Raw genomic sequence first — 25,249 nt, forward strand, 5'->3', positions numbered from 1 at the left:
CAAGAGAGTTCCAGAAAAACATCTCCTTCTGTTTTGTTGATTATGCCAAAGCCTTTGACTGTGTGGATCACAATAAACTGTGGAAAATTCTGAAAGAGATGGGAATACCAGACCACCTGACCTGATTCTTGAGAAATATGTATACAGATCAGGAAGCAATAGTTAGAACTGAACATGGAATAACAGACTGGTTCCAAATAGGAAAAGGAGTACATCAAGGCTGTATATTGTTACCATGCTTATTTAACTTATATGCAGAGTACATCATGAGAAAGGGTGGGCTGGATGAAGCACAAGCTGGAGTCAAGATTGCTGGGAGAAATATCATAACCTCAGATATGCAGATGACACCACCTTTATGGCAGAAAGTGAAGTGGAACTAAAAAGCCTCTTGATGAAAGTGAAAGAGGAGAGTGAAAAAGTTGGCTTAAAGCTCAACATTCAGAAAACTAAGATCATGGCATCGAGTCCCTTCTTGGGAAATAGATGGGGAAACAGTGTCAGACTTTATTTTGGGGGGCTCCAAAATCACTGCAGATGGTGACTGCAGCCATGAAATTAAAAGACGCTTACTCCTTGGAAGAAAAGTTATGACCAACCTACATAGCATATTAAAAAGCAGAGACATTACTTTGCCAACAAAGGTCCGTCTAGTCAAGGCTATGGTTTTTCCAGTAGTCATGTATGGATGTGAGAGTTGGACTATAAATTGATGCTTTTGAACTGTGGTCTTGGAGAAGACTCTTGAGAGTCCCTTGGACTGCAAGGAGATCCAACCAGTCCATCCTAAAGGAAATCAGTCCTGAGTGTTCACTGAAAAGACTGATGTTGAAGCTGAAACACCAATACTTTGGCCCCCTGATGCGAAGAGCTGACTCACTGGAAAAGACCCTGATGCTGGGAAAAATTGAAGGTGGGAAGAGAAGGGGATGACAGAGGATGAGATGGTTGGATGGCATCACCGACTCAGTGGAGATGAGTTTGAGTAAATGCCAGGAGTTGGTTGGTGATGGACAGTGAGGCCTGGTGTGCTGCAGTCCATGGAGTCTCAAACAGTCGGACATGACTGAGCAACTGAACTGAACTGAACTGATAATACAGCCCAATTTGGACACTCTCTGCCTAGAAATAACATCAGGTTCCATAAGTTAAGGGTTTGTTACTGAACCAAACTTCAGTCCACTCACCTGTGCAAAGTAAACCGGTCTACTGATACTGGACCATGCTGAAAGAAAGTAGAGTGTTTTCTGTAGATGCCAAACAAGGCGTGCAGGCATCTGATGCTCAGAAAACCTGATGTCTTCATGGCTTTCAGGGACCCTTTTTAAAGGGCAGAGTGATGGAGGGGAGTCACAGGTTGTATGATCAGCTCATGCACAATTCTGACTGGTTAATGGCGAATAATAGGGTGGTGTCACGGGTGTTAACATCATAAGTCCTCAGACTCCAGGCAGTCTGGGGGCTCATTGTCTTTATCTAGTTAGCTTCTTCAGTTTGGTGAGGGTTTTAGTATCTGTAAGACAACTCAGAAATGTGCATCAGACACTGTATCTATGTCCTTCAGGGAAGAGCTCAACATTCTATGACTGCTTTGTGGCTGATTTACAGTTTGATTCATTACCAGTTTTCCTGGCCCCAATTTTTGTTGTTGTTGTTACTTCAAGTTCACATCAATTCAATCAATTCTTGAGCTCATCCTTTGTGACTCAGGGGAGGCCTTGGAGAATAAAACTTTTCTACAAAAAAAGAGAGGCAGGCAGAAGACATGGGATGGAAGGTTGAGTCTGGGGAAGGCACCATAAGGTTCTGCTTGGCTACAGGTTCAGTCCCATAAGACTGCCCCCACCCACACCACCACCTCAGATGCCAGTCACAAGTGCAGGCTGTCATTTGGGCTTTTGACCTCCCAGCTACATATCAGAGGTTTGAATGAATACTTCCTCAGGCTTTGGCCACCTGGTGCTAAGAGTCAGTTCATCAGAAAAGACCTTGATGCTGGAAAAACTTGAGGGCAGGAGGAGAAGGGGTTGAATGGCATCACTGACTCAATGGACATGAGTTTGGGCAAACTCCAGAAAATACTGAAGGACAGGGAAGCCTGGCATGTTCTAGTCTGTGGGGTCACAAAAACTCGGATGTGACTTAGTGACTGAACAACAAAAGCGATTTCAGAAATTAAAGATGAGGGACCAAATAATATAACAAAAGATGTTTGCATTATTCTAATAGCTCAGGAAATTCTGAAGATTTTGAAAGCTGTGGACAAAGACCAAATATATGTGAAACAGATATATCTATCTCACATATATTCGGTCATCTGAATGATACAGTTGAATCACAATATTGAAGGTAATTAAACATTTTGGAAATGTATAATGTTGGCAGTTGCACAACATGGTTTTTATTTAATGTTACTGAACTGACAGTTAAAATAGTAAGTTTCGGATTACATAACCACAATATACAATTTAGGTTGTATCAACTTAAAAAAATGCACAACATGAGAGCTGCAAGTTAAGTTTTATTTGGTGCAAAAATGAGGACTGCAGCCCAGGAGACAGCACCTCAGATAGCTCTGATAAACTGTTCCAAAGAGGCAGGGGGAGAAGGTAGGTATGCATGTGATTTTGGTGAAGGAGAAATACATGCACTCAAGCACATATTTTCCCAGAAGGTTTCTGCTAGTCTGGTGAAACTTTCTGCTCATTGGATGTGTCAATCCAATGAGTCAGTCCAATATCCTGGATTGACATCAAGGAACGGTTGTCACCAGGGAGGATTTTAGTGTTTTTCTAGATATAAGGAGATACAAGAATTGGGCTCATAAAATTGATTCCTGAAAATACCTAATTGTTAGACTAAACACACTGACTGAAACCACCCACCCTGGCCAGGCACCAAAAGAACCATTTGCGTGAGTTATTTTACAACAGGAGGTCTTGGTAAGGAATACAGAACTAGTAAGCTACCACCAACCAGAAGAGTTTGGCAAAGGTCAAAAGGAGATGCCATGTGTCCTACCACCTCCCAGAATCCTTCTCACTGACTTCCTTCTTGGCTGAGTAATGTGTGTGCCACCAGGATGGACCCTGGATCAGAGTGATTGGCTAGAAACAACCCAGAAACTCACCCCATCACCATAAAACCCAAGACTGCAAGCCACATGGCAGAGCAGTCCTCTCAGGTTCCCTTACCCTCCTGCTCTCTGCCTGGGTGCCCCTTCCCAATAAAGACTCCTTCTTTGTCAGCACATGTGTCTCCTCAGACAATTCATTTCTGAGTGTTAGACAAGAACCCACTCTCAAGCCCTTGAAGGGGTCCCCCTTCTTGCAACCTAACTATTTGAAGACCTGTCCTGCCAGTTTTTCCCAGAGCACAGACTGCCTCATTTTATTCTCTACCCTGAACTCATTTCAGGAGCTGTTGAAGATCAGCAGCTGCAGCAACACATGATTTAACTATTGTAAAGGAAGACAGCAAGTGCCCATGCTGCTGCTGCTGCTAAGTCGCTTCAGTCATGTCCGACTCTGTGCGACCCCATAGACAGCAGCCCACCAGGTCCTGCCATCCCCGGGATTCTCCAGGCAAGAACACTGGAGTGGGTTGCCATTTCCTTCTCCAATGCATGAAAGTGAAAAGTGAAAGTGAAGTCGCTCAGTTGTGTCCGACTCTTAGTGACCCCATGGACTGCAGCCTACCAGGCTCCTCCGTCCATGGGATTTTCCAGGCAAGAGTACTGGAGTGGGGTGCCATTGCCTTCTCCGACCAATTTGTAGCTGACCCTTGTTTTGCCACTATAAAAAAAAAAAAAAAGAATCAAAATAAAAGAAGAAAGGATATAGATAGTAAGAAACAGTATTTCCTATTATATCAATAAACAAGAATGAACAGTCATCAGTGATTCCAGTCCTCCAGGGTGCCCATGAAAGAGAAGAATACCTGCGGTCCAACAGCTATAATGCTGCCTCCACTCACTTCAAGGAACCAAGGATGTAAAAAAATGCAGGATGCTGGCCCCAGGTAGCTGAGATGCCTGTGAACGGAATGATTTCAGTAAGCCCAGACTCTTGCATCTTCCATACATAGAAAAGCGCTAAATTCCTTAACTTGAGACATTTCTTTAATTAACAATAATCTTTTGATGTTTGGACTACCTGCCCCTTGTTGCAAACTTCTGTATAACCTAACCCCTCCCCCCCCCCACCTCCTCAGAACAGTTCTCTCAGGGTTACTTGAGATGCTGTCTCCCAGGTCTGAAGTCCTAAAAATTTCTGGCAAATAAAACATAACTCTCAACTTTTAGGTTGTAACTATTTTTTAAGTTAACAGTAGTGAAGATTCCAGTTCACATCACACATGATTTTTGCACTTAGCTCAGAAAAAAAGTAAACAAATTTGCAAAATAAAATTGGGACTTTTAGTGCAGGGGAAGAAGGTCTTGCCACGCCTCTAAGAGGAAACAGGCAGTGTCGATAAGAAGCACTTTCAGTTTATGAGAGAATGGCAAGAACGCTGACTATCTTGAAGTCTCCAACACCATTCTCCACCGCTAAGAGCATGATCTGGCTGTTCCAGGCTCTCCTACTAGTTGTCTTCTGCCGTGGCCCAGGTAAATGCTGAAGTATACCCATGTAGTCATGTTTGACTCCTGGTTTTGTGCAGTTTGCTCGATCTAAATCACCTACATTTAGGTGTCTGTCTGTATCTCTACTAAGGGATCTGGTGGAGCTCACAGAGGTGCCTGATAAACTGCCATTGCCTCTCAACTTAACAGCTTACAGCCTGAGATCATCTAGAGTTAACAGCTTCAAATGTGTCTGCATTTAAATGAATTATATGCTGGGGCATGGGAAATGAGCTTTTCTAAGATACGACTGGGGGTTATAGCCAGCATGTTGTGATATAAAGAGAGCTAAGTTTAAGAACAGAGAAGGCAATGGCACCCCACTCCAGCACTCTTGCCTGGAAAATCCCATGGACAGAGGGGCCTGGTGGGCTGCAGTCCATGGGGTCGCTAGGAGTCAGACACGACTGAGCGACTTCACTTTATGTTTTCACTTTCATGCATTGGAGAAGGAAATGGCAACCCACTCCAGTGTTCTTGCCTGGAGAATCCCAGGGATGGGGGAGCCTGGTGGGCTGCTGTCTATGGAGTCGTACAGAGTCGGACATGACTGAAGCGATTTAGCAGCCCCAGCAGCAGCAGCAAGGTTAAGAAAAGAAGCCTTCTCACCAGAGTAGCTGCTATCTTACTCTGTGATCACAAGTAGGCTACATGTTCTTTCTTGCCTCATTGAAAATATTGAAAATCTATGGTTCTGTTTAGCTGAAATTTCTGAACCCAACTAAAACACTCAAAATAGTGTTCACGGTTTTTGCGTACTGTGAAAAAACTACTCTCCAGCTTTCCTTTCCTTTGATGCAAATCAGGGACTAGCTAGTCCAGCAATACTTAATCTGCCAGACAGGAATTCTCAGATCCTACATGCTTCTCATTCCCTGCTGTCCATTATGTGGAAAACTTGAAGGTTCATGTCAGGTTTTGGGGAAACACAAGTGGTCCACTGGGGCCAAAGTACAGGAAGGGGCAGGAGACAAGACAAGAAAGCTATCCCAGAACTAGCCCAGGACAGCAGGTAAAAATAGTTAACATTCATTGTGGGCTTGTACTGTTCCAGGCACTGGGTCAAATGCTATACTTACATCATACTCATAAGCTTTTTGACAGTTCTAGGAGTCTGTACTATTATTATCCCCTTTTGAAATAACTCGCACAGATTTCATTAGCCAGTAGGTGGCAAGCTCTTGTGATAGTTTTGAGGAACAGTGACAGTTGAATCAAAATGGTAGCAGCACAAGAGAGAGGGCAGAAGCAAGAATCACCACAGATGTAGAATTAGCTCGATTACCTGGCAATGGGAATGAAGTGGGGAGAGAATTCATTGTCATCCAATAAACAATCATTGAGCACCTACTGGATGCCTGGCACTATTCTAGTTTCTGAGTGTACACCATGAATGAAGCAGAAAAAAATTCTGCCCTCATGGAGTTAACGTTTTAGCAGAGGAAACAAGCTATAAACAAAACAAATAAGTGAAACAAAATAAATAAGTATATTGGATAGTGATAAATGATAAGGAGGAAATAAATCAAGCAAGGAGAGGAGAGATTAAATATTGGGGGCAGAGAAATTTCAGACAGAATAGCCAAAAAGTTTACAAAGTTGGGAGTGGGGAGGAGGGAGCAGCCATGATGAGATGATGATTTCAATTTTGGACTTACTAATTTTAAGATGTTAGTGTGATATTCATGAAATTTCTTGAAAGCAGCTGGAAATTCAGGACTAGAGGTAGAGCTGAGGCTGGAGGCTTGGAACTCACAGCATAGAAATAATAAATAAAGCTAAGGAGAAAATTGTAAGGAAGATGGAAACTTGGGGAATATGTAGAAGAGCAGAAAGAGGAAAAAATTATACATTCAAGAGCTACTCCCTGGCCCAGGAGCCACGGAGGTGTCTTTACCTCCTTGCAAAATTGAACTCATCTCTAGAATTCAATATTCTTAATATCCTCAGGTTAAAATTCCCATTTTTCTCCCCATTCCCATTAATATTTCTCATAAGGGCCCTATGAAATATACACTATTCCTATCCCCACTTTAAGGAAGAGGAATGAAGTCATACAACGTTTGAGTAACTTGCTTACTGTCAAACTGCTGTGGGGGAAGTGAATGGTATAGGAAATGAAACATACTTGAATGTGTGTGCAGGTGTTCTGAGGTCCAGGAAGAAAGCAGTAATTTACAAGGTTATAATTTAGGGAGACTGGCTCCAGAGTCTATTCATAACCATTTTACTATGCTGCATAGTTTACAAACAGCTATATATTCACATAAATGTATTTGTAATTATAAACTGTGATACTAAGAAGATAATAAGCAGGGTACTGATGCTGAAAACTCGGCCTCTGTGCATTGGTGCTGAATCAAGTCTCAGAGACAGAGTTTTGGGTGAAGTAGAAAAGGATAGTTTTATTGGTTTGCCAGGAAAAGGGAGACACAGAAGGCTTCTGCTCTCAAAAACCATGTGTTCCAACTTGGGAGGATTTGGCAAAGAGTTTTATAGCAACCATTCAAGGGTAGAATTGCTAATAAGATTAGGGTGTGTGCAGGGCCTGTACTATTTTAATCTGGTCTCAGATAATCTGATGAGTTTCTGTGGTTCCTTTAATCTAGCCTGAGGTGGTCTTCTAGAAGAGCTTCTCTAGTTCCTTTAATCTGGAATGAAGAATGCTGGCATCTTCCATATGTTGGGAGTGTTCATTCTATTAGTATAAAGAGCTCAAAGATATTGTTGTGCATCCCTAAGGCAGAACCAGGGCCCTGCCCCTAAGGCTGCACCATTGTCTTTACTGCTCCTCCCTTGTGTCTGCATCCCTTCCCTTTCCAGATTAGCAATTGTTATAATCTGCCCTTAGGAACTCAGGGAAGGTCATGAAAGTGAAAGTTCAGTCTGTCTTTGCAACACCATGGACTGTAGCATAACCACATTCCTCCAACCATGGGATTTTTCAGGCAAGAATACTGGAGTGGGTTGCCATTTCCTTCTCCAGGAGATCCTCCCAACCCAGGGATTGAACCCAGGTCTCCCACATTGTAGGCAGACGCTTTACTGTCTAAGACACCAGGGAAGATTCAAAGGTCATGAATGCTGGAGTCTATTCCCTACAAACAAGAAAAGCAGGACAGAAAGGTTTCTATGTCCATGAGCCCCACAAGGTCCTGCTTGGTTTCAGGACCATGGGATAGAAAAACAAGAGGACCTTCGTTAGATGGAGGCGGTGTGGAAAGGATTTTCTGGAAAGGTAGCATCTCAACTGATATTTAAAGAGAAGTCAAACAAGGGAGGAGTCTAATGAAGAAGCATTCAAAGCAGTGGACATTACATGTGCAAAGGTCCTGGTGCAGGGAAGAGTTTAGAATGATTAAGGAACTAAAAGAAAACCACTGTGATAAGAGTTTGGTACAAATCAATCTTGAAGCAAGCATGAAGGAAGATGACTCATGCCAGCCTACATTCTTTCAAGGGGCCAGACACCATAACTTGCTCCTTTTAGGAAATTTAGCTGTAAAGATAAAGAAATAATTCCAGTAGATATGAAGTGAAGTGAAGTGAAGTCGCTCAGTCGTGTCCAACTCTTTGCAACCCCATGGACTGTAGCCTACCATGCTCCTCCATCCATGGGATTCTCCAGTCAAGAATACTGGAGTGGGTTGCCATTTCCTTCTCCAGGAGACCTTCCCAACCCAGGGATCAAACCCGGGTCTTCTGCATTGCAGGCAGATGCTTTACCATCTGAGCCACCAGGGAAGCTCAAGGTATAATTGAGATCAAACGTCATCATGCCCTGGAGAAAATGAATCTCACTTGCTTCTACATTTAATTCTTTCCAGGTGGGAACTTATCAAATGTTAGCTGCTAAGTCACTTCTGTCATGTCCAACTCTGTCCCTGGGATTCTCCAGGCAAGAACACTGGAGTCGGTTGCCATCTCCTTCTCCAGTGCATGAAAGTGAAAAGTGAACGTGAAACATTATCAAACGTTAATATGCATACAAAGTACTAGGGGATCTTATTATAATGCTGATTCTGGAAAGGAGACTAAGTCTCTGCATTTATGACAAGTTCCCAAGGAACACCAGTGATGTTCCATGGACCACATATGAGACTTTAGTCACAATGGGGTTGGAAGGATGGAGAAATAAGAACTAGTTCTTTGAGTGTGTTTGCAAGAAGCAGATACAGGCATTCTGATGTGCAAGAGAGAACAGTAGTAGGAAATATATGTTATAACCAATACACATGGGCCAACCAAATGATTCTGAGGTTTTGAGCCAAAAACTCTGCAGGTTTTTCTGCTCAAAGACTATAATCCAATGACTCTCCTTCCCTTGAGCAGCATTATCTACTTCTTACCAACCATCCACACCTATCAATGTTTATTGTTGCTCACCACAGGCAGAGAGTTGTTTTACATTTTGTCATTATCATCAAGAACTGGGTCTTTCCACCTCTCAGAATCTGCAGTCACTGCCCACTGGACTGCCAGGCTTCCAAGCCTCCCAGTTTTCAGTCTCACTCTAGATCTAGCCTCAGTTGTGTCTCCATGCACAAGCAGACTGTTGTCTTTCTTCCGTTTTTTCATTAAGGTGCAATTTACAAAACATAAAATAATAATATTAAAGTGTACAAATTCAGTGACATTTAGTAAACTCACAGCATTGGGAAACAACCCCTTCTATTGCTCCAGAGCATTTCATCACCCTGAAAGAAAACCTTGTACTCATTAAGCAATCCCTTCTCATTTCTCTCCCCAACCCTTCAAACCCTTCTCCCCCTTCAAACATTCATCTGCTTTCTGTCTCAATGAGTTCACCTGTTCTGGATATTACATATAAATGAAATCATGTGATCTGTGAATTTTTATGTCTAACTTCTTTCTCTTAGTAAAATGTATTCAAGGTTTATTCCTATTGTATCATGTATCGATATTTCATTCCTTTTAATTGCTGAATAATATTCCACTGTGTGTGTGTGCCATAACTTATTCATCCACACACCTCCTGATGGACATTGGTGTTGTTTCCAGCTTTTGGCTTTTTCAAATAGTGCTATTATGAAGACTTTTGTACACGTTTTTGTTTTCAGTTCTTCTGGGAATGAAACTGCTGGATCATATGATAATGCTGTACTTAATTTTTTGAGGGATCACTAAACAGTTTTTCCACAGTGGCTGTACCAGTTTCCATTCCCACCAGCAATGTGTTCTAATTTCTCCACATCCTTACCAACACTTATTTTTCAATTATTTTTATTGTTATTATTATTATTAGTCACCGTCTTAGTAGATATAAAGACATTTCATAGAGGTTTTTGATTTGCATTTCCCTCACAATTAATGATACTGAGCATCTTTTCGTGTGCTTATTGGCTATTTGTGTATTTTCTAACCTCCTTCTGAACTTGTTTCATGCTGAGCTAAAACAGCCCACTATATTTCTTTTTCCTTTAGATAGGCCTGAACCAGTCCCCTAGGTTAGATAACCCAAAGTTTCTCTGCCATTTTTCCAGAATCAACTCAGTCTTACCTGCTTTCTTTATTCCTTCTCATTTCTCAAAAATACTCCATTTTTCTTACTACATTAAAAAAAAATCATTCAGATAATCATTCAAGTCACTTCACATTCCAGTCTCAACCTATGCAGTATTCCAGGTTCCCTGGGCCAGATTCTGAGGGCATAATAAGCTGATGAAGACACTACTCATGTTCCCAGAGTGAGTGAAACCTGTAAACAAACATACTGCAAATTTCTGCTGACTCAACATCCACACCAGAGGAGGAGCAAGACCTCAGCACCAACCCCATGCTCCAAGTGGCCCCCAGTGACTAATAAGAGAACTTCCCATGGATAGCTAAAGCAGCCTTCTGTTGCAGTCATGAAACATCTTCCCAATTCTTAGTCTGTTCTGGTTCCAGGCCTAACCAAATCTGCTACCAGCTGAACCACTTAGGGGAGACCTCAATGTTCTGCAGAGAACATCAATATTCATGCCAAGGATACAGATCTAGGACATTCCCAAAGCATCAGTGCTGATTCCAGGTAGAGTAGAGAAAAAGACCTTCTTGTGCTCTCTGGGCCATACTGCATCATCTGAACCCCAAAACAGCTCTCCTTCAGTCCAAAGTCTTTCAGAGTAGCTTTTGAACTTTTTCAAAAGTAATTCTGAGCTTTTTCAAAAGCAGTTTCTGACCTTCACCTTCCTTAAGCACAGAGGTTTAAATCTTATTCTTAGACCTGCAGAAAACAACTCCTACCAACCCCTTCTCCTCTTTCTATACCTTTTCCTCTTCTCCCACTACAAACTCCTTTCAACTCTCCTGGATTGATGCAAAACCCCACAAATATAAGCAATTTGAACTTACCCTTGAAGGATAAATAGGAGCTCACCTGAGGGGAAAATGTGGGCAAGGTGTTTCAGTCAAAGGGAACAACAGAGCAAAGAAAGAGCAGGGCATTCTTGAAATAATCAAGCAATGAAGGATCTCTTGTTTTTATTCAAAGCCATACTACAATGGTATCTTCTCTGTGATGTGTTTCCTGACAACCTCCAACCCTTCCTGCCCCACCATTTTCACTGTTTGCACTGCCATGCAGAGTAAGTACATCATGAGAAACGCTGGACTGGAAGAAGCACAAGCTGGAATAAAGATTGCCAGGAGAAATATCAATAACCTCAGATATGCAGATGACACCACCCTTATGGCAGAAAGTGAAGAGGAACTAAAGAGCCTCTTGATGAAAGTGAAAGTGGAGAGTGAAAAAGTTGGCTTAAAGCTCAACATTCAGAATACAAAGATCATGGCATCTGGTCCCATCACTTCTTGGGAAATAGATGGGGAACCAGTGGAAACAGTGTCAGACTATTTTTGGGGGCTCCAAAATCACTGCAGATGGTGATTGCAGCCATGAAATTAAAAGATATTTACTCCTTGGAAGGAAAGTTATGACCAACCTAGACAGCATATTAAAAAGCAGAGACATTACTTTACCAACAAAGGTCCGTCTAGTCAAGGCTATGGTTTTTCCAGTGGTCATGTATGGATGTGAAAGTTGGACTGTGAAGAAAGCTGAGCACCAAAGAATTGATGCTTTTGAATTGTGGTGTTGGAGAAGACTCTTGAGAGTCCCTTGGACTGCAAGGAGATCCAACCAGTCCATCCTAAAGGAGACCAGTCCTGGGTGTTCTTTGAAAGGACTGATGCTGAGGCTGAAACTCCAATACTTTGGCCACCTCATGTGAAGAGTTGACTCATTGGAAAAGACCCTGATGCTGGGAAGGATTGGGGGCAGGAGGAGAAGGGGACGACAGAAGATGAGATGGCTGGATGGCATCACTGACTCGATGCACATGAGTTTGGGTGAACTCCGGAAGTTGGTGATGGACAGGAAGGCCTGGCGTGCTGCGATTCATGGGGTCGCAAAGAGTTGGACACGACTGAGTGACTGAACTGAACTGAGAGCATATACCTCTTATCAACTCGACATTTATTGGGCTCAAAATTGTGCTAAAAGCTAGGGTTACAGAGATAATAAGCATAATCCCTACAGTCAAGAGTATGCAAAATAGAGGAAAGCAACCTCGTAATTATGGCTAAGAGAAAGAAACACTTGATGGTGAGTGTGCAGGGTGAAATTAGTGATGTGAGGGCTATATGGAAGCAAACTCTATCCTAGGTCTATGCCTAACTCGCCACACCACAGCTACACGTTTACCTGTCAGGCTTCCTACCACAAGGTGAGCCCAGAGGACAAACAGTGTCTTATTCATATTTGTATTCACAGTCATCAGCCCAGAAACTGGTATATAAAAGGAATCTAATAAATATGCTCTGAATGCCATGATTTCTAAGGCTTTTATTCACTGAATTGGCATAGAGCTGAGCAAATAGTAAAATGATTGCTAAATAAATGAAGGATTTCAACCTGTAAAAACAAAGGAAGCTTAAAAGTCTGTACTAGACAAAGAATAACAGTTCCTGAAGAGTCCTTGGGCCACAGGATATGCCAAGATTCCTTACAAAGAGGAACTGGACCTAAACATCCTTGGCACAGAAACTCCAAGATAAGGAGTGGAGATGTACTCATTCACTTAACAATATTCATGCTCATACTCAGTCATGTTCGACTCTGCAATCCCATGGACTGCAGACTGCCAGGTTCATCTGTCTGTGGGATTTTTCAGGCAAGAATACTGGAATGGATTGCCATGCCTTCCTCTAGGGAATCTTCCCAACCCAGGGACTGAACCCACATCTCCTGCATCTCTTGCACTGCAGGCAGATCCTTTTCCACTGAACCACCAGGGCCTACTATGTGCCAAGCACTGTTCAAGAGCGTCCACCACACTGAACAAGACAGACAAATTTCTTGCTTTCATGGAGCTTATATTCTAGTGGAAGGGGGAAAGAACAGTAAAACAAATATGCGAATTACAAAGTGCGGTAGACAATATTACAGAGAAAAACAAATTCAAAGGCAGTGAGTGTACAGCAGTAAGGACTGGTGGTGAGGAAAGTGTAGTCATAGAAGACCTCCTTGAGACGGCAAGTTTAAGTTAAAGACCTTATGGAGACAAAAAGAGTGAGCCATGCGGATACCTGGGCGAAGGGCATTCCAGACAGAGGCAATTACAAGTGTACAACCCTGGCCTTTCAAGGAAGAACCAGGCCAGCATAATGTGAGGTAGGAAGGGAAGAAGGTGGAAAGTTATAGGAAATTAGGCCAGAGAGAAAAAGAATCAGATCATTTTGTCCCTCATAGAAAGTGATATCGCTCAGTCGTGTCTGACTCTTTGTGGCCCCATGGATTGTAGCCTGCCAGGCTCCTCTGTCCATGGGATTTTCCAGGCAAGAGTCCTGGAGTGGGTTGACATTTCCTTCTCCAAGGGATCTTCTTGACCCAGGGATCGAACCCAGGTCTCCCACACTGCAGGCAGACTCTTTACCATCTGAGCCACCAGGGAAGCTCTTGTCCCGCATAGGCCATTGCAATTATATTGTTTTGCTTTTTGTTGTTTAACCTCTTTTACTGAAATAGAGAAAACTGCAAATCCTAAGTGTCAGCTCAATGAATCATCATAAAATGAACAAATCTGTGTATCCAGACATAGGTTAAGAAACGGCACATAACCAGCAGCCCAGAAAGCCCCCACTATGCTCCCTCCTACTTGCTCTCCCTCCACTGCAAAGGTAACCCTATCCCAACTTTTAAAAGAATAGATTTATTTTGCTTGTTTTAAAACTTTAAATAAATGGAAGCATGCCACTGTATTCTATTTGTATCTGAATTTTCTTTTTTCACTCAAGATTTTGCTTGTGATATTCATGCGTGTTATTCCAAGAGGGAAGAAGGGCCAAATGACAAACAACAGCATGTTACAATGCTGATGGAAAAATGTAGTAAGGGGTGAAGTAGTTTTCATGTGACAGGCATGCATACGACAATTTGAGAGAGAGGAAGTGCGAGCTCACCCAGGAGTTGAGCACAAAAATCCAAAGAGATATTTCCTCCCCTACTCAGATTCTCTCCTGAGAACTAAGGGGTCTTAAGAAAGTTGAGGTTGTGATAATAGTTGTTATTGTTCAGTCTCTAAATCGCATCCAACTCTGCGACCTCACGGACTGCAGCATGCCAGGCTTCCTTGTTCTTCACCATTTCCCAGAGCTTTCTTAAACTCATATTCAGTGTGTTGATGATGCCATCCAACCATCTCATCCTCTGTTGCCCCCATCTCTGCCTGCTATCAATCTTTCCAGCATCAGAGACTTTCCCAATGAGTTGGCTCTTCGCATCAGGTGGCCAAAGTATTGGAGCTTCAGCTTCAGCATCAGTTCTTCCAATGGATATTCAGGGTTGACTCCCTTTAGGATTGACTGGTTTGATCTCCTTGCCTGTCCAAGGGGCTCTCAGGAGTCTTCTCCAGCACTATAATTCAAAAATATTAATTTTTCAGCACTCAACCTGCTTTATGGTCCAATTCTCACATCGTACATGACTACTGGAAAAACCATAGCTCTGACTATAAGGACCTTTGTCGGCAAAGTGATGTTTCTGCTTTTTAATATGCTGTCTAGGTTTGTCATAGCTTTTCTTCCAAGGAGCAAGCATCTTTCAACGTCATGGCTGCAGTCACTCTCTGCAGTAATTTTGGAGTCCAAGAAAATAAAATATGTCACTGCTTCCACTTTTTCCCCATCTATTTGCCGTGAATTGATGGAAGCAGATGCCATGATCTTAGCTCTTTTTTTTAATGCTGAGCTTCAAGCCAGCTTTTTCACTCTCCTCTTTCAATCTCATCAAGAGGCTCTTTAGTTCCTCTTCACTTTCTACCATTAGAGTGGTATCATCTCCATATCTGAGGCTGCTGATATTTTTCTAGGCTATCTTGATCCCAGGTTGTAATTCCTCCACCCTGGCATTTCACATGATGTACTCTGCATATAAGTTAAGTAATCAGGGGGACAATATATAGGCTTGACATATTTCTTCCCCAATTTTGAACCAGTCTGTTGTTATATGCCCAGTTTTAACTGTTGCTTCTTGTCTTGCATATAGCTTTCTCAGGAGACAGATAAGGTGGTCTGATATTCCCATCTCTTTAAGAATTTTCCACAGTTTGTTGTGATCCGCACAGTCAAAGGCTTTAGTGTAGTCAATGAAGCAGAAGTAGATGTTTTTTTCTGGCATTCTCTTGCTTTCTCTGTGATCCAGCGGATGTTGGCAATTTGATTTCTGGTTCCTCTGCCTTTTCTAAATCCAGCTTGAACATCTGGAAGTTCTCAGTTCACATATTGCTGAATCCTAGTGGTAATGGTTACTTATTCACTGATTCACTCAAACATTTCCAGATCCTACTTTGTGTCAGGCTTTGTGCTCAGATATAAAGATAATTAAGATAACTATTAAATAAGATGATTAAGTTAAGAGAACAGAAGGCTACAAAATGGTATGATAAATGCTAGGAATTTGGCAAAGGATGTTAAGGAAGAATCTTCTTTAAAAATGATTGTAACCATTTCACCTTTTTTGCTCAAACATTAATGGCTCTGAGATAGGCTCATGAGAGTGTAGCCATTACATGTTACTTTGAAGTTATATATATTAATTTTATACTTACCAGTTTTTATCTTCTCAACTCCTAGACAGTTATCTTTTGGGAGCAGAAAAGATATCTTCTGGTATCATGCAAGGAGCACAAAATAGTTAGAGTCAAAGGAGTTGGATCTGAATCCCAACTCTGTTATTCTTTAGCTGGGCAACTCTAGGAAAATTAGTTAACTACTCTGTGCCTCAGATCCTTGTCTGTAAATGGATATGATAATATTCATCCTACTTGTCAAAGTTTGTTGTCAGCATCAGATGAAATAATGTATAAGAACTGTAAATTCCTATTATTAGTCCTTTAAATCTCACAAGCCTACTACATTGAACACAGCAGGTATTTACTAAATGTCAAGCTTTAATTATATTTCATCAGTAAAGAGTTGCAGTTTTTGAAATCTGTGCCAGGGATTGGATGCAGTTGTCCCTCTCCATCTCATGCCCAGATAACTCAGAGGCTGGGGTCAGATAGTATGGCTATGACCCAGGTGTGACCAGCTAGTATGGCATCCAGCTGGTCACAGGTAGACTGGCTGGGACCAACTACTCATCAACCATGGGTGCCAGGCATTTTGTTGGCGGAGCCTCTGTGATTGTCTACTTCAGCACTCCTCCCAATCCTTTTCCTCTTCATCTTATCTTTGGACTTCAGTATCAGTGAGCTCTAACAGACTGGCAGCATGAGGAGAAAGGGTGTGGGAGGTAGGGAAGGGAGAGTCACAACAGTTTCCTTTCTGTGTTCACAGGGAACTCATTTTCAGAAGCCAGCTCAACCCCACTGGTTGTGAACGGGGTCCTGAGGGAGTCTGTAACTCTTCCCTCAAAGTTTCCTGTGAAAGAGAATATCACGTTCATCACCTGGCTTCACGAGGGAAGCTCTGTCATCTTCATATGGCCAAAAGAAGCAAAAATACAGGTGACTGATCCAAAACGGAAAGATCAACTGAATGTCACTGAGTCCTACTCCTTGCAGCTCAACAATCTGACAATGGCAGACGTGGGACATTACCGTGCCCAGATAACCACATCAACCTCCTCTCTGTACACCGATTATAACCTGCAGATCTTCAGTGAGTCAAAACTTGGGCTTAATTTTGTATGGACTAAAAAATAGTACATATTTCAATTCTATGTGACTGCAAATATGCACTATAGACTCGTGGTAAAAAGTATGACATTTGGAGCTAGACTGAGGTCCAGAAACAAAACAATTCAATGACATTGCACAGCAGTTAGTGACAGAGCTGAGATTAGAACCTAAAGCTTATGACTCCTTGACCCTGTACCAGGCTCCATTATACTTGTTGAGACAAGTTTCTTCTGTGACTATTTAGAAGACCAAGTACAACTTCTGCAACAACCGCACTCTTGAGACTGAATGCCAATACATTCCCAGGGCATTTTGGAGTGCCTCTCCTTCTAAAGCACACACACAAAAACAGACATAAGGTACACCAACATGTTTGTTTTTACAATTGTGCAAAGGAATTTTAAGATAAAAACTATCGGCTTTTTAAAACATTGACCAATTAATCTGTGTGTACTATGCTAGGGATAGCAAAGATTTGATCTTATGGGTCAATATCAATTAATTGGGAGTAACTGCCTAAGATTCATTGGAGAAGGAAATGACAGCCCACTCCAGTGTTCTTGCCTGGAGAATCCCAGGGATGGGGGAGCCTGGTGGGCTGCCATCTATGGGGTCACACAGAGTCGGACATGACTGAAGTGACTTAGCAGCAGCAGCCTAAGATTCGGAGAAGGAAATGACAGCCCACTCCACTGCTCTTGCCTGGAGAACCCCAGGGATGGCAGAGCGTGTTGGGCTGCTGTCTATAGGGTTGCGCGGAGTCAGACACGACTGGGATGACTTAGCAGCAGCAGCAGCAGCCTAAGATTCAGTGTTAAGAAAAATGTGAGTCATGTTAAGTTTATTTACTGAGTCAACAGTATTTGTTAACCATGAATGATGTTCGAGACTCTGTCTTAGTCCCTTGAGATACATCAGTGAACAAAACAAAGATCCCTGACCTCATCATGGTGCTGACATTCTGGGTAGAGGATATGGAGGCAATAATAAAAATACACGTTATATATGAACAAAGAACACAGTAAGTAAGCCATGAGAGAAACTCATGGAAAAAGAGATTAGAACAACATAAGGACCACCAGAAATGCCAGAAAGCAACAGTCTGTTTTAAATGGAGGAGTCATAATAGGCCTCATTGAGAAGATGACATTAGAGACAAGGCCAGTTGGAGGTGAAAGAGTGAGCCATGCAGATATCTGAGGGAAGAGCTCTCCAGCACAGGCCCTCCCTGTGTCTGGCAGGCTCAAACATCAATGAGCAGAGTAAGAGAGAGTAAGAGGAAATGAGGTCAGTAAGGAAATAGGGAGTCACATCATCTAAGGCTCTGGGGAGCCTTCACAAGGACTTTGGCTTCTACTTTTGGCAGGCGGAGAACAACTGGAGGATATTTTTGGACATGTTGACTTGGGGATATATGTTATACTCAGGTGGAAATGTCAAGTGTGTAATTATATATTCATCAAGTGGAGTAAGATATTAATATAGGTTTTTGAGGTCAGCAATGGACATTGGTTGAAGAAGGTAAATATTCAAGCCAAACATTTGCCATTGCTGTGCTATATGCTATCTAATTTAATCCTCATAATTATCCAAGAAGTAGGTGTTATTGCCCAGTTTTACAGATGAAGAAATTGGGGCAAGTAGAGACTAAAATTTGTCCATGGTCATGTAGCCAGTAAATGACAAAGCCGTGATTCTAACCTAGGTCTTCCTAACTCCAAATCCACTCTTGCCATGACATGAAAATTCCTTTCGAACAAGGTATGTTCCACAACCCCTACTCAGTTAGCTAAACTTAATGCTTTGCCTAATCTCCTCTAATGAGATAGTTGGAGTCATTCCATTTTTTACTGGGTCATCTTTATTTCAACCCTTGGGCCAAGTCTAGGTCAGAAGGTTTTCCTGTACTGCTCCCATATTCACACTGATTCACAGCTGCTGACACAGTTTTAGGTAATATTTTCTGGTCTCCGCTGTCAGAAGTACCTGCATCATGTGTATTCTCAAATGCCCAAATCTATTGCACTTCTTCCTTCCCATGAATTGCTTGCTTGCTCTATTTCTTCACTCCTTCCTTCCCTGATTCTTTAGTTCTCAATACACCCCTTTCTGACTTGCTGACACTCCGCATCAAGATCTCTTTGTTATCATTTGAGGCAGCACCAGATCCAATGAGAACCAGTATCCCAACAAAGTTGTGGGAAATTTGGTTCTCCAAGTAAGTTAAGCTTTTATCTTCCATCCCAGCTAGGAAAATTCTGATAATGGAGGAAATAGAGCTCACGCACCTGCTCTTCTGGTTTCTGAACTGTCTAAGGCTGGGCTGCATAGTCTCCAAATTATGTTTATACAAGAAGGACCCCAGGAATAAACTGGAGCTCCAAAAATTAAAGTGATCAGCTCAAAATCCCCTGACTAGCTGGCAAAAATTCCAGTCTTTCCCTTCCCTCTCTTCCACTGCCTTCTCTGTCTCATACTGACATCCCTCATCATTTGGTCACCAGAGGCCTCAATTCCATCAATTAGGCAGCACACACAGAGTTATTTACAGAGTATACAGCAGTGTCAGGTGGGATACATGGAAACATGGGGCTGATAGAGATTTTTCACAGAGGGCTGAGCCAAGCCATTTGTCCTTCATCCAGGACTCTTCTCTGCACACAGGACGACTGAGCAACTTACAAGTTGCCCATCACATCAAATGGTCTGAAAATAATACCTGTGAGATCCAGCTGATCTGCTCTGTGGAGAATCCAAATGATAACGTCTCATTCAGGTGGCAGGTCGCAGGAAATCCATATCATAATGAAGCAAATATCTCTATATCCTGGGACCCCAAGAGCCTCAGTGAAGAGACCTACACCTGCATAGCTGAGAATCTTGTCAGCTATTTATCCTCTTCTGTCTCTGACAAGAGTGTCTGTGAAGGTAAGTCTGTCTCAGGTCTCTCTGAGGGCCTTGAGTGTTGTGGGGTGTGGGGTGTCACTCATGCCCTTTATGATTCCTTAAACAGAGGCCCAATGGGAGACAGCTGAGTGATGCTGGGAGAGGACAGACACCCCCTGGAGCTCTGTGTCTCTTACTCCTCTAGAATGTTCTCCTTTTCCCTCCCCCTCCACCAACCATTTCTCTAAGCCTCCCAGAGCCCAGGAGCAAAGTCTTTAGGAAGGCAAGATTGCTTCTTCTCTCTGTCTCTACCAGGCTCCACCCTGCCCTGTCTGCCTAAATGAGACTCCCATTTGAAGAAATCCTGCCCAGACCCCCAGAACCTCTGGGTATAGATGAACCCACCCAACCCCCAAAGATGGTCTAGAAGAGATGCAATAGAGGCTCTAAAATACCACTCTGGGCCTCACTCGATGTGTCTCAAGTGCAACGTCTTTTTTTTTTTTTTTTTTTCTTTGCAGGTGTTATTAATGGGAAAAATGAATACCTGGATATCAGATGGATTATCACTGTGGTTGTTTTGACATGTATATTCTTCATTGCATTCATATTAATATTTGTTCAGAGGAAAAAAGTAGCAGGTTTTCCTTTCTTCTTATTGTTACTTCTCTCAGGCTTCAGAGACTTAGAGTCTGGGGCTGATACAAGACTCTGTCTTGCAGAAGACAGATAAAGGGGGGGAGGATGCAAACCCGGCTCAGTCAGTCCACGGGGACCACACTTGGGCTGTGAATACACATGTGCTAATCTCCTAAGGAGACTGTCCTACTAGAAAATGCAGGACCCAGCCTCGGAGCCTGCCTGCCCTCCTTTCTGGGTCCCTTTCCCACCACATCCTCTAGAGAAGGGGTCCCTGACACCCAGGCCCTAGACTGGTACCAGTATGGGGCTTCTTAGGAACGAGTTCACATAGCAGAAGGTGAACAGTGAGCAAGCAAATGAAGCTCCATGTGTATTTACAGCCACTCGCCATCACTCACATCACCTAAGCCCCACCTCCTGTAGATCAGGGGTGGCATTAGATTCTCATAGGAATGAGAACTCTAACCCTAAAGTCAAGGCAGAATATCTTGAGATTGCCACAATATAGAAATAAAGTGCACAATAAATCTAATGTGTTTGAACCATCCCAAAACCACCCCCTCCACCAACCATCCCTGGTGCCAGAGGGTTGGGGGCTGTTACTCCAGAGACACACCTACAGGGGTAGAGGATGGAAGGCTTCTCTCACTACAGTCACATATTTCAGTTTCCCTGATTTTATTTTTCAGGTTTCTTTCAATTGTCTACTCAGCAAACCCAGTGTCATGGTGAGCTTCCAGACTCTTAGTTCCCAGTCACTACAGATGGCAAGAGCCAGATGGAAAATGAAGGGGGGTGATCAGAGGGCTAGATAATGAGAGAGGAGGAGGTCAGAATGTCATTATTCAGATGGACCAGATGGTGCAAGGGAAGAAGACCTGGAATTGTGCAAGTCTATCCCCTGTGGGACCTACAGGGTCCCTTACAAGAATGCAAACTGGTCACTCAGGCAATTTCTTGGGATGGGATTAGGGCCATTCCCCCATCCTGTCAATGGAGAGCTAAGTGCCAGTGAAAGGGCTCATGGTCTGTCCATTATCAACAGCAGGCACAGTGTAAAGATAGGACTAGAGCATCAAATGCCCAAAGATGACTGCCTGACCCATCACTCTATTCAGCCAGGGTTTGGGTATTGAGTTTGAAGTGAAAGTTGTTCAGTCATGTCTGACTCTTTGTGACCCCATGGACTGTACAGTACATGGAATTCTCCAGGCCAGAATACTGGAGTAGGTAGCCATTCCCTTCTCCAGAGGATCTTCCCAACCCAGGGATCGAACCCAGGTCTCCCGCATTGCAGGCGGGTTCTTTACCAGCTGAGCCACAAGGGAAGCCCAAGAATCTTCCCAACCCAGGAATCAAGCCAGGGTCTCCTGCATTGCAGGCAGCATGCATTCAAATTCTTGTTTGATCATTTCCTGTGTAAATTTGCACCAAGGCAATAAAACTTTCTGAGCCTCAAATTTCTCATCTCTAATATAATCAAACCCACTCTAAGGAGCTCTGAAAAGTTGAATAGTATTATATATGTGAGACAATCTGGCTCCATTATGCTCACCAGTGAGATTCTCTAGCTCCCATGGAGACAGTGCTGTTTTGTCCCAGAAGCTTCCCTTCATGTGAATCCAGAGAGACTCTGAGGCTTTAGGGTAGCTCAAGACCACATTCCCCCAGGAGATGAGGTCAGAAATAGATCAAATGGCTGAAAAAGTTCTGGTTCAACCCTGAACTCCCAAGACTGGGAACATGAATGTACCCTAAGCAAGGGCAATGTTTCAAACAACTACCGTTTTGGGGCCAGACAGTGACATGGGGTTGACAAGGTCCCGGGAGAGCAGACCAGAGTTCTTCAGCCATTGACTGTGTCTTCTTGTGTTAACAGCAGAGACTGTGAGTAACTTAGAGTACGCTTCCTTCTCTTCAGGGAATACTGTGTATGCTCAGGTCACCCATTCAAACAAGGTGAGTACTTTCAGCTTTATACTCCATCATGGTCATTATTTTTACAGTCATTATTCATGAACTTGTCACAATCATCTGACTAAATCCAAACGATGCCCACCACTGAGGTGAAGTGAAGACAGTGACAAGAGTTATGTCTGGGACCTTCTACACCCTTTTGCTCTCATGCCGGTGGAATGTTTACTCATACCCTGCTTTACATTGCTTAATCTAACTATGTAATGCATCAGTAAGTCATGTCCCTTCAGCTTACTTACAAGCTGCCTGGAAGTGAAAATTATGTCTTCCTCTCTCTTCCCCTGTGTCTTAGCATGAAGCCCAGTAAATATCTGCTGGATGGATAAAGTTCAGTTAAGTTTGAGAGTTCCCAAAGGACACAATTCTGTATCAGGGGACTTCTCTTCCTTTTTTAGGGGAAATAGCAGGGCTCAGAAGAGCCTCTTAAGAGAGAAAGAGTGACAAGAATTGGCAATCCCTCAACTGTGAAAGACACTAAAGGCATGAGCAGCCCTCAATCGTCCCCTCCCCTCTAGCGACATAACAGGATGGCCTTGGTCAGGCATCAGGAACTCCCCGCCATGCATCAGTAATTCCTCATCAGCCCCAAAATAAAGCACCTGCAAATGGTGCATTTCTAAATAACACTACACATCCTGGGAGACCAGTTCCACATCTAATGAAAAATAAGTCAAGAGAGCCAGCATTCTTCAATAATGGAAGCAGTGGTGTAGCTAGAAATCCTGGATTCCACAGCAAATCTCCCCTCACAAAGCCCTTTACAGATGCTTGCAAAGTAGGCTCTTTTTTTTTTCAATTTTATTTTATTTTTAAACTTTACATAATTGTATTAGTTTTGCCAAATATCAAAGTAGGCTCTTTAAAGATAGCAAACAAGAAAAGATGCTCTCACCTTAGTTATTTCAATTGCCTTTCCAGTTTTCTCTTGATGACAAGATGAATCACTCACAACAAACCAAGAATCTAATCTCCAACAAATTTGCTAACTTTTTCTTTAGCAAAACATGGTACTTTGGAGAGTTTCAGAGGTTTTGATAACACCCTAGATACACCCTAATTCATTTAAAATGCCAAAAACTATGAGCACAGGGGACTTCTGTTATCATCAGGCTTTTTATTCCAAGCAGAGCCATTCTTAAGATGAGGTATTCCTAGTCCAACAGTTCTCCATGCTCAAGGAGACCCCAATGACATGATGACCAGGCTATTAGAAACACAGGGGCAAAATGGAGCAGGCAATACCTCCAGTTATAGGTAGTAAAGATCTGAGACCAAGATGTAATACAATGACCATCTGGTAGTGTAGGTTAGGTGTTTTGTTGTTTTGTTTTGTTTGACTGCCCTAGGTATTCGTTGCTGCTCAGTTTCTCCAGTTGCAGTGAGCAGGGGTCACTCTCTCTAGGTGCAGTGTGTGGGCTTCTCATTTTGCAGTAGCTCCTCTTGTGACAGAGCATGAGCTCTAGGGTGCACAGACTTCAGTAGTTGTGGCGCATGAGCTTGGTTTCCCCATGGCATGTGGGATCCTCCCAGACCAGAGATCAAAGTCATGTCCCCTGCCCTGGCAGGCAGATTCTTAACTGGTGGACCACAAAGGAAGTCCCTGTAGGTTAGTTCTTAAAAATGGAGGAAAGAGAGTAGAGTTGGATGCAGGACAAGAATGCTTTCTTTCCCTCACACCACCTGCCAACAAGGTCACCCTTCTGTCTTTCTCTGGCTCATGAGCCCACTGGTTTGCTGGAGCATTGTGCTTCAGTTTGGGGCTCAGGAAAGGTGACTGATCCTTCACAAATTTGAGAGCTAGTGGTGCTTGATTTCCAGTTCCTCTTGCTAAACACTCCATAGCCCTCCTCCTGAAGAATTTTGACATCATCCCTCTTTCGTCACACTGCCTTTCCCAAGAATATATCTGTTTGCATGCGTTTATATCTCTTTATGTGAATATATGTATGCATGAGTACATATCTCTTTATGTAAGCCAAGTCAATATGATTGTGTTCTGCAGGAAACAAAAATCCCAAAACCTGTGAAAACCTATGACTCCACCACAATTTACTCTGAAGTTAATCATCCCCAGGAGGTAAGCCCATAATTGCCAGCTGTTCTTACACTCTTATCTCTCTTCTCACACCTAAGATTTCACAAATATAGTAATAGCAAAGGGACCATTTTACAGATGCCAGAAATACAGGCTACAGAAAGTCTCAGGACACACCTAAAACACGTCCAGGAAGTTATCTTGTATTAATATTAAGATCACCACACTTAGCTGAGTTTTTAACTTACTTTTTAAAAATATAGATCTGTTTGTTTATTTTTTTGAAGTATAGTTGATTTACAATGTTATGCCAATATCTGCTGTACAGCAAGTGATGTAAGCTACTTATTTTTCTTTTAATTTAATCTTACCTTAGGCTGTGAATATCCCTATCTGCCCATAGTGATTTCCAGACACCTCTATAACCACGAGAAATGGCCTGACACTCTGGTTTCTATTGACCTTCTTTATTTTTCTCTTTTTCCTATTAGAGAAAGCCCATTTATACCAAGACAGCTGCCCATCACAACGTCGTGTAAGTTTCTGAAAGACTTCAAAGAAATCTCAGAATTACATATCTGATCCTGATCCCATGAGAAAGAACAGAGCTTGGTTTCTGCCTGACAACACAATTTGAATATCTAGGATTATCAGACTTGAATCTGCTTACCCTCATCAAACATTTAAGGAATAACATCATTTCCAGAATGTGACCCAAATAACATTTTCTAATCTGCTCCAGGCCAAAATATACATCATATAATACACCTGCAAAAATTCTCAACAAGATACTAGCAGTCTGAATTGAACAATACATTGAAAGGATCATATACCATGATCAAGTGGGATTTATCCCAGGGATGCAAGGATTTTCAATATCTGCACATCAGTCAGTGTGAT

At 42.6% G+C, this 25,249-nt stretch overlaps 1 protein-coding gene across 1 annotated transcript; it reads left to right on the forward strand.

The window, feature by feature from the left end:
- The first annotated feature begins 4,500 nt into the window (after positions 1-4,500).
- Positions 4,501-25,249, forward strand: SLAMF6 (SLAM family member 6). The gene is made up of 8 exons (XM_055586727.1): positions 4,501-4,609; positions 16,466-16,789; positions 19,474-19,737; positions 20,217-20,282; positions 21,027-21,065; positions 22,217-22,296; positions 24,317-24,391; positions 24,841-25,249. Exons 1-8 carry the CDS (start codon positions 4,501-4,503, stop codon positions 24,886-24,888), a joined length of 1,005 nt encoding a protein of 334 aa, XP_055442702.1. The 3' UTR covers positions 24,889-25,249.

Source organism: Bubalus kerabau, chromosome 6 (assembly GCF_029407905.1).
Source record: "Bubalus kerabau isolate K-KA32 ecotype Philippines breed swamp buffalo chromosome 6, PCC_UOA_SB_1v2, whole genome shotgun sequence".
Lineage (NCBI taxonomy): Eukaryota > Metazoa > Chordata > Mammalia > Artiodactyla > Bovidae > Bubalus > Bubalus kerabau.